Here is an 8,490-nt window from a genome sequence, read left to right on the forward strand (position 1 = left end):
TGCAGCACCTTTAGGTTTGAAATTGACATTGCTCTGCCTAAGTTCCAACCCCTTCTAGGCTTCATTTGAATATGCTTTCTTGAGATATGCTTTCCTGGAATGTGTTGGGTGTGCCAAACAGTTAGATCCAGTTTTTATTGCTAAGCTGAGCCCTGAGCAAAAAAACCATTAGGCCAGCTAATCTCACAGCTACAGCTTTGCCTATGGGGCCCAGTCAGTTCCATGAACAGTTAATTTATCATTTTGGTTAAACTTACGACAGACAAGTTACATTTGCAGTTTACAAACTTATAAGCTAATATTAACTAATATTACCTGTTTAGGCAAAATACCAAATGCCTCCAAGAAGCACATATTATTGCTTATTAATCCCTCTGGTTCTGGCTGTCACAATCATCTCATGGTCACTGTCACCCAGTTGCCCTTTGCTCCTCAGTTCGTTCCCTTTGGCCAGAACCAAGTCTAGGAGTGTCTTGTCCCTTGTCAGCCAATAGGCTTCTTGTGTTAGATAGAGCTCCTCAATGCAAGTAAGGAAGCATGGGCAACTGGTGCCACCTTAATCAGTGGGGGTATGTGCCACCCCTGTGACCAGTCCCACCGACCGAGGGGGGTCCCCTGCAAATGGTCCTGCAGTGCGGAAGGAGGGGTCCCCTTGGGCAATCCCAGGATGGCTGATCGCTGTGCTCACCGAAGCTGCTTTCGGGTGGTGGCTGCGGCCACAACCACTCCTGAAAGCCGCTGCAGCGAGCACAGCAATTGGCTGGTGCTTGCAGGCGGGGCACCGGCATTCCCGCCTGCTCCCCCTGTCCTTCGCCTAAGCAGTGAACGTGGCCATCAGGGCGTGCACCGGCACTCTCAGGGGGTGCACATGTACCCCTGTGCACCCACTATGTATCACCACTATGAGGAAACTTTGTGAGTGATCAGATCTAGCTGAGTGCTCATCCCACAACATGCCTTGGTAGTTGAAATCCCCCGTGATGACCATGCTCTGAGTGTGCAGCCTCTGCCAGCTCTCCAGAGAATTTCTGGTTGAGCTGTTCCTCTTGGTTTGGAGGTCTGTAATAAAATTACAACGTCAAATCCTCTTCCCCGTGCTCTCCCCATATCTTGGCCCAGATGGTCTCAAGTTGCCCTTCTTTGTTTCTAAGGAGGTGTAATGTTCCTTCACATAGGGATCAACTCCACCACCCTTCTTCCCAACATAATCCCTCCTATACAAGATGTATCCCACTATGCCTGTGGTGCAGTCCCACCAGGTCTCTGTGATCCCTATGAGATCATATTGACTGTTAGTTCATAGGAGGGCCAGTTCCTCCTGATTGTTTCCCATATTTGTGGCATTAGTGTACAGACAACTAAGCCTGCCATCAGAAGCTTACCAGGGCTTTCAGGTGAGCTGTAGAATAGCCTGTCCATTGACTGGTGTCAGAGAAAGCTTCTTATTGCACCCTGGGATGCTAGTTTTGAGGTTGCTATTTTTCAGGCATGAAGGGACTCGAACCCTCAATCGTCTGATCCAAAGTCAGACGCCTTATCCATTAGGCCACATGGTCTCAGGGTATGCACCTATTCTTCCTTTCCTGCCATGCCTTGATGCATCTTATATTGACTAGGGAGGCTATCCCCCAGGGTCCCAGGGTAAGCCTTCGGCCCCTGGCCAGCTCCTTCTTGTACCCAGCTGGTCCCAGTCTTACTCCTGAAGCACTAAACTGTGGCCTTCTGGGCCCTATTAGTGCTTCGGGACACCAGTTGCCTTTTGGGCTGTATTCGTAGTCTCATTATTCCCCTATAGCATACCGTGCATCACAGATGTCACTCCATCAGCATTTATTTTCCTGTATAGGCTTTGGCCCTCTCTTCCTGGGGCTGTCTCCTCAGCGGGCTCCTGGGGTCATCCCCTTGAACTCTCAGCTTCTCCTACCCCTATGAAGACTGCCTGCTGCTAGACTGGGGGTTGGGGCCTGGATTGGTCAAGGGAAGCTGCAGCCTACTTTAGACTTCCTCGAAACCTTCCCAATCATAGCCGAGGACAACAGGATAGACCAAGGAGTCCACCAGGACTACCAACATGAGCTTTGTGTGCCCTCCCACTGACAACAGTACCTGGGCCCAGAAGTAGAGTTTCACATCCTCATAAATGCACTGGATGTACATCATATCCAGAGGTTCCCCAGGATCTGAGAATAGGGATTTTTTAATAATTGTTTGGGCGCACCCTGAATCCACCAGGGCCATCACTTTAATGCCATTTACCATGATCAGGACCATCAGTTTTGCAGGCTGGGCAGCCCAAGACCAAGGCTCTACTATCCAGATTTGGACACAGTCACACTCCATATGCAGGCAGCCTCAAGCCCAATGTCCAGGCTGGCCACAAGTCAAACAAGCAAATACACTTGGGAGGAGCCAGTGATCAGAAGTATTTTTATTGCAGGAATATTTACAGACCCTCACCCAAGTCAGTCTCCATTGTGCCAGGTGCTGTGCAAGCACATAGAAAGATACAGGCCTGCCAAATACAGCTTACAGTCTCAAAAGAAATAACAGATGTGGCATGGGATAAAAATGGCATTGTCCTCCCCCTTTTGCAAAAATTGAAACATAGACAGATTAATGTCACAGAGGGAGAGCCCTGGCAGATTTCAGAGCTAAGCATTTGCATCACTTTGCTGCATTTCTTTGCATATTTTGAATTCTCTTTTTGAACCTGACTTGCTCTCACTTCCTGCTCCCTACCCTCTTAGGAAGATACTGAGCGCCTGGTAGCATGGAATTTGTAGTGCAACTTCTTGTCCTCCAAAGCCATCCACAGAGACACCACGTCCATGTCTTTGTCCTCTGTGGCTGCCTTGAAGGTGAAGTTCTGAAGCAGGATGGTGAGGAAGAGAAACAGCTCCATCTGGGCTAGCCCTTCCCCTGGGCATGCCCGCTTTCCTAAGAAAGCAAAGGAAATAAGACAGACAACCGAGCATGAAGCAGTCCCTGCTCTCATCCAAAACTCACCAAAATTGATGGGAGTCAGATAGTTTAGGCTGCAAGAAACACCAAACACAGGTGACAGGGTTTTTTTGTGATGGGGTGAATGGGATTAGGGACAACACTGAAAAAAAAACCTCCAGTTAATTCTGTAGTGTAATATATCCTTCAACACTACAGGAGTTTAGCTTTTGTCATCAGTGGGTGCATCTACACATGCAAATAATTCGAAGCAATAAATGCCAGAGCAGTTTGAGCTGGAATAAACTACTCCCAGGCTCAGCATCTACATATGCTCCTGGGACAGCAGCAATTTGAGCCAGGGTGGAGCAGTTGATGCCAGGGCCACTCCTGCTCTGCTCCATCCTGGGCTCTGAGTGGCAGCATCGGGACTGGCTGGGGCACAAGGATGCTGAAAGTATGAAGCTGTTTAACTAGGTGGCAGGCAGGAGTCTGGCCCCCTACTGGCTGACCTGACTGGACACAATGTATGCCCACAGTCAGCATCTACACATACATTTAATCGCAGTTAATTACTCTGCCATAAAATAGTACTGTCCTGGGTAATACTATCTAACAGCAGTGTTAATTAGTTTACTGCAGCCTAATAGCATCCCATGTGTAGACAGTGACACTTTACTCTGCAGATAACTGGTCTAGTTCACAGTAAAGTGCATGTGTAGACATGGCCAGTGAGAGCAGGATTAGACCCGCTGATGGATTTGCTGTACAACCATAAGCAGGTGACATTTCAAATAGGACAGTTGCAAATCTGTTTACCTGCAGAGAAAGGCATGAAGGCCTCCCTTCTCCTGAAGTGTCCATTCTCATCCAAGAAATGACCCGGGTTAAACTGTTTTGGAGTCTCCCACTGGACTGGATCAGTGTGCACAGAATCTATCAATGGAATAGCAGGTGTTCCCTGTGAAATTGAGAAGAAAACATCTTAAAAATCCACTTTAAATATGGTATTGCTAATATGATTATTTAGCTGATGACTAGCCTGAAGAAAGGACAGCTGGAACATTTTGTCTTCAATAAAGAGCATGACCATTTCATCCTTCTGCAGATAGGCCAGTGCAACCCACTCAAGAGAGAGGCTTAAATGGACCTTAACTGTTGCATAGCCTTTGTATTACCCCTCTGCATGAGCATGACTCTCAGTCAGAGATGTGTCACATGAAATCCAAAATATATCCTGATCTATTTATTTAGCATTGTAAAAACTGCTAGAGGCACCCATACTAAGCCCTGGGTGCCTGTCCCACAGACTAGAATAGAGAGGGTTCTCCTCCCACCTTGACATAATAAAACACTGGTCAGGAAAGTCAACCAAGAAGCAGAGCCCACCTCTATCCCTCAGGTTGTGGAATAGATGGGTTTAGTTGAATGCCCTCTTTTGGCAGACAAAGGGAAAGCAGAGAATGTCCTTCTAGCTCAGGGGTGGGCAATTATTTTGGGCGGAGGGCCACTTACTGAGGTTTGGCAAGGCATTGAGGGCCGCATGACAGGCAGCCAGGGGCAGGGAAATATTAACTTTGATTTTTTAGGGGCCCCGCAGGCCACATAGAATGGCCGCAGTTTGCCCACCCCTGTCTAGCTGCTTCCTGCCATAGATAGCCAGGCAGTAGGCCTGTGAAAAGCGGCTACTATTCATTTCGGATTCAGATTCGGATGATTCGGGGGACAGTGATTCAATTCAGGGATTCAAATCACTGTCTCGATTTGATTTGGCCGAATCTCTGAATCGGCCAGGCCCATCCCCCGCCCCTCTCCCAGCCCGGCCATGGCTGCCCTGCCCTTCCCAGTTCCCAGCACTTGGGGGAAAAAAAGCCCCAGCTCAGCAGGTGCTGCTGGGCAGGGGGCGATCCCCACTGCCCCATGCTGCATGGGAGGCTCTGCATGAGCCCCTGAACCACCCCTCCCCTCCTGCTCCCCCAGCCCCCTCATGAGTGCCCTGCACAAGCCAGCTCCGGCCCTTTAAGAAAAAAAAAAACCTGAAGAAACCCTGGGGCTCACTGCTGCTGCTGAGGCTGTGAGCCTGCTGAGGCTGCTGCCCCGAGGCTGCACCAGGAGCCGTGAGTCCTGGGGCTTTTCTTGGCTTTTTTTTTTCTTAAAGAGCCAGAGCCCTGGCAGGCGGGGCAGCCGTGGGGGACCAGGGGAGCAGGAGGGGGTCAAGGGGGCTCATGAAGAGCCCCCTGTGCAGTGTGGGGCAGTGGGGAGCAGCAGGGATCACCCCCTGCCCGGAGGGGGCTGGGAGTGGGTGGGGGCCAGGGGGGGCTGGCAGAGGGTCCCCCATGGTCCCCTCCCAAATCCACCCTCCCACTCCCCTAGTACCTACCAGCTCCAAGTGGCTGAAGCTCCCTGCTGCAGCCACCGGGGACTGCCCAAATCATCAAAGCTCTCTGAATCTTGCCAAAGATTTGGAGAACTTTGAATTGATTCGGACCTTTAAATTGGTCCCCTGATTTGATTCGGATTTAGAGATTCGGCCACTAAATCGGGCCAAATCTCCTCCGAATCGAATCACCACCCAAAGCTTCACACTGCCCTACCAGGCAGGTCCAGCTAGGCACTTGTGCCGATCTCAGCTATAGTGGGGAGGCTGTGAGGGAGAGACTCCAAACCAGGGGAAGCAAACGTGCCAAAATCAGCAGTTAGTCATCTTGTTTACACTGCCCTGTGTGCTGTAGAGGTCACTCACCCAGCATTGCCTGGGACTTGAACTAGCCAGGGCATTTATAATACAAAATCAATTCAAGAGTCAACAGGACTCCCATACAAGACTTTCCTGCCATATCCCCCCACTGAACCCTCAGACAATCCAGTAAGACACCGTCACCTTTGGGATTGTGTGGCCCCGAAACACAGTGTCCCGAGTCATTTCTCGGGGGAAGTTTTCATTGTGTATAGGCTGGTAGCGCTGCACCTCATGGATTACTGCGTTGGTATAGGGCAGCCTCACCCTGTCCTCCATGCTGGGGACATGGTTTGTACTGAGTGCCTCATCGATCTCTTGATGGATCTTAGCTGAAAAGAATAAGACTGAGAGTTGTTACACTTTATAGAGCAAGGGACTCCACTCATCTCCCCTTGGCACTGTGTGAATTGTCATACCACAAAATATCTAAAAGGGACTGAGGGGTCTGGCTTTAACTCCTTGCAGACACCACTGAATCCAGAGCTCTGGCTCAGTGTTTATTCATACAGCCCATAACATAGTATTGCTGGAGTAAAGGACACGCCATCTGCTTCTATAACTTTGTCCAATTGCGTTTGTCTTTACAGGACCTGATCCTGCAACGATTTACATATAATATACTCCAGGTTATATCTCATAGCTAAAAGAAGTGCGAGCAATGTCTATTAGGACCCCTTTCTTCTTAAGTAATTTCAGGCTGCATTTAGCACAGCAAAGTGAGAAAATCTGACTTTTTCCCCCTTGCCATATCATAATTTAAGGCTACTAAAAGAGAATACTTCCTTTGTTCTTTATACCTTGAATGTGTGGGAACTTTACCAACACCAAGAGGCAGAAGAGAAGGCTACTGCTGGTGGTCGTTGTCCCAGCAGCAAAGAGGCTGAACACCGACCCGATCAAGTTCTGATCAGTGTATACGTTCCAGGGAGTGCTCTTTTCCTGTAAGGATACGAAAGGTACAGAGAAAGTAAACCTGTAAATGGTGACCGGGCGGCACAGCATTCCCAAAATGCTAATTTTTCTTCTCCCTATAGGTACAGGCAGCAGAGATAGAGCTTCTTTTGATTTCAGTGTCTGCTTTGGCAAGCCCTGAGTTTCATCCAGCTATCAGTGATATGTGGATTTCTCAGATGTCATCAAATAAAAGGATCTCCTGGCTCTTCAGAAACTACTTTGTGCTGAGGATAACAACAAGTGCTGTGAATAGCTATTTGGACTCACCACAAGCCTATGGGATAGGAGTTATCTGCACATGCCCCTATGGCACCGTTGTTACTGCACTGCACTGGTGGCACATGGTTATTTTTTAGCTGCTACATCGCCATAGCAATGTGCTATTGTGAGGGAGCACGTTGCTATGGTGACATAGCTGCAGCATCACCATTTGTACAGACAGATCAAGTTGTCCAGGGTGGATCCAGCAGGGCGCACTGATGCATTTGCACCCCACTTTGATTCCTGCTCCACCCAAAGCTGAAAACCAACTGCCCAGCAGTGGCAGCAGCATTTCTATTCAGGCACCAGTAAGGGAGTCACTTGTCTTCATGGCTCATTATAATCTGCCTGATTCCTTCTAAACTCTTCATTCCACACGTGTTAATGACCCTCTCTCCTTTTTAATGGCCTTGATGTTCCACTAGTTAAACTACCCTTTTTTCTGCAATTCTGCTGTCATTTAGCTGCTTCTGGTAATATAGGTCCTATTTCACAGCGCTGCAGACTGTTTTTAAGTCATTAAAGTTGTACTTGTTTTTGCTTCAATCTTCAATGCAATAATATAGCCCTAGACCCCCAGCATACTAGCAAAACTTCTAGTTGCTTTTTACCTGGAGAAAAATATGTGTTGTATTATATGTGATGATGCACCACACCATCTGCACCCGCCTTTCCAAAACCCTAGATCTCCCCATGAAGCTGCCCCTACACCAAACCTCAGAGCCAAAAAGTTGGCCCTTCTCAGGGCAAAATTTTTTAGTTAGGGCCTGATATTCCTTAAGCATGCAGTGTTAGTCCACAGGCTAAGCTGGAGGCTGGGGCCAGCTGTGGGTCACGTGTAATAATTTATAATATGCCAATGAGCTCCATCCGAGGGTACTGAAGGCACTGGCTGACATCATTGCCCAGCCACTGGCGGTAATACTTGAACACTCGTGGCGCACGGGCCAGGTCCCAGAGGACTGGAAAAGGGCCAACGTGGTCCTCATTTCCAAGAAGGGGAGGAAGGAGGACCCAGGCAACTATAGGCCAGTCAGTCTCACCTCCATCCTAGGCAGTCTCGAAAAAATTATCAAGGCTCACATTTGCGAGAGCCCGGCAGGACAAATTATGCTGAGGGGGAACCAGCACGGGTTCGTAGCAGGTAGATCATGCCTGACTAATCTAGTCTCTTTTTATGACCAGGTTACAAAGCGCCTGGATGCAAGAGTAGGGGTTGATGTCGTTTACTTAGACTTCAGGAAGGCCTTCGATACGGTATCCCACCCCATACTGGTAAACAAGTTAAGAGGCTGTGACTTGGATGACTACACGGTTCCCGGAGGGCAGGGAACAACTACAAGCAGACCTGGACAGGTTGGACATGTAGGCGGAAAACAACAGAATGCAATTCAACAAGGAGAAATGCAAAGTGCTGCACCTAGGGAGGAAAAATGTCCAGCATACCTACTGCCTAGCGAATGACCTGCTTGGTGGAACGGAAGTGGAAAGGGATCTTGGAGTCCTAGTGGACTCCAAGATGAACATGAGTCGGCAGTGTGATGAAGCCATCAGAAAAGCTAATGGCACTTTATCATGCATCAGCAGATGCATGA

General features: G+C 48.8%; 1 protein-coding gene across 8 annotated transcripts in view; it reads right to left on the bottom strand.

Moving 5' to 3' along the window:
* Nucleotides 1-2,410: 2,410 nt before the first annotated feature.
* LOC102372575 (cytochrome P450 2C5-like) overlaps nucleotides 2,411-8,490 on the bottom strand; it is a 13,031-nt gene continuing 6,951 nt past the window's right edge. For all 8 annotated transcript variants that reach the window (XM_014522945.2, XM_014522943.2, XM_014522944.2 and 5 more), the window contains 4 exons: nucleotides 6,478-6,619; nucleotides 5,822-6,009; nucleotides 3,760-3,901; nucleotides 2,411-2,937 (listed from right to left, as the gene is read on the bottom strand). In XM_014522945.2, coding sequence (XP_014378431.1) covers nucleotides 2,744-2,937; nucleotides 3,760-3,901; nucleotides 5,822-6,009; nucleotides 6,478-6,619 — 666 coding nt within the window. In that variant the 3' untranslated portion in view covers nucleotides 2,411-2,743. The remainder of the gene's footprint in view (nucleotides 2,938-3,759; nucleotides 3,902-5,821; nucleotides 6,010-6,477; nucleotides 6,620-8,490) is intronic.

This window comes from Alligator sinensis, unplaced genomic scaffold (assembly GCF_000455745.1).
Source record: "Alligator sinensis unplaced genomic scaffold, ASM45574v1 scaffold584_1, whole genome shotgun sequence".
Classification (NCBI taxonomy): Eukaryota; Metazoa; Chordata; order Crocodylia; family Alligatoridae; genus Alligator; species Alligator sinensis.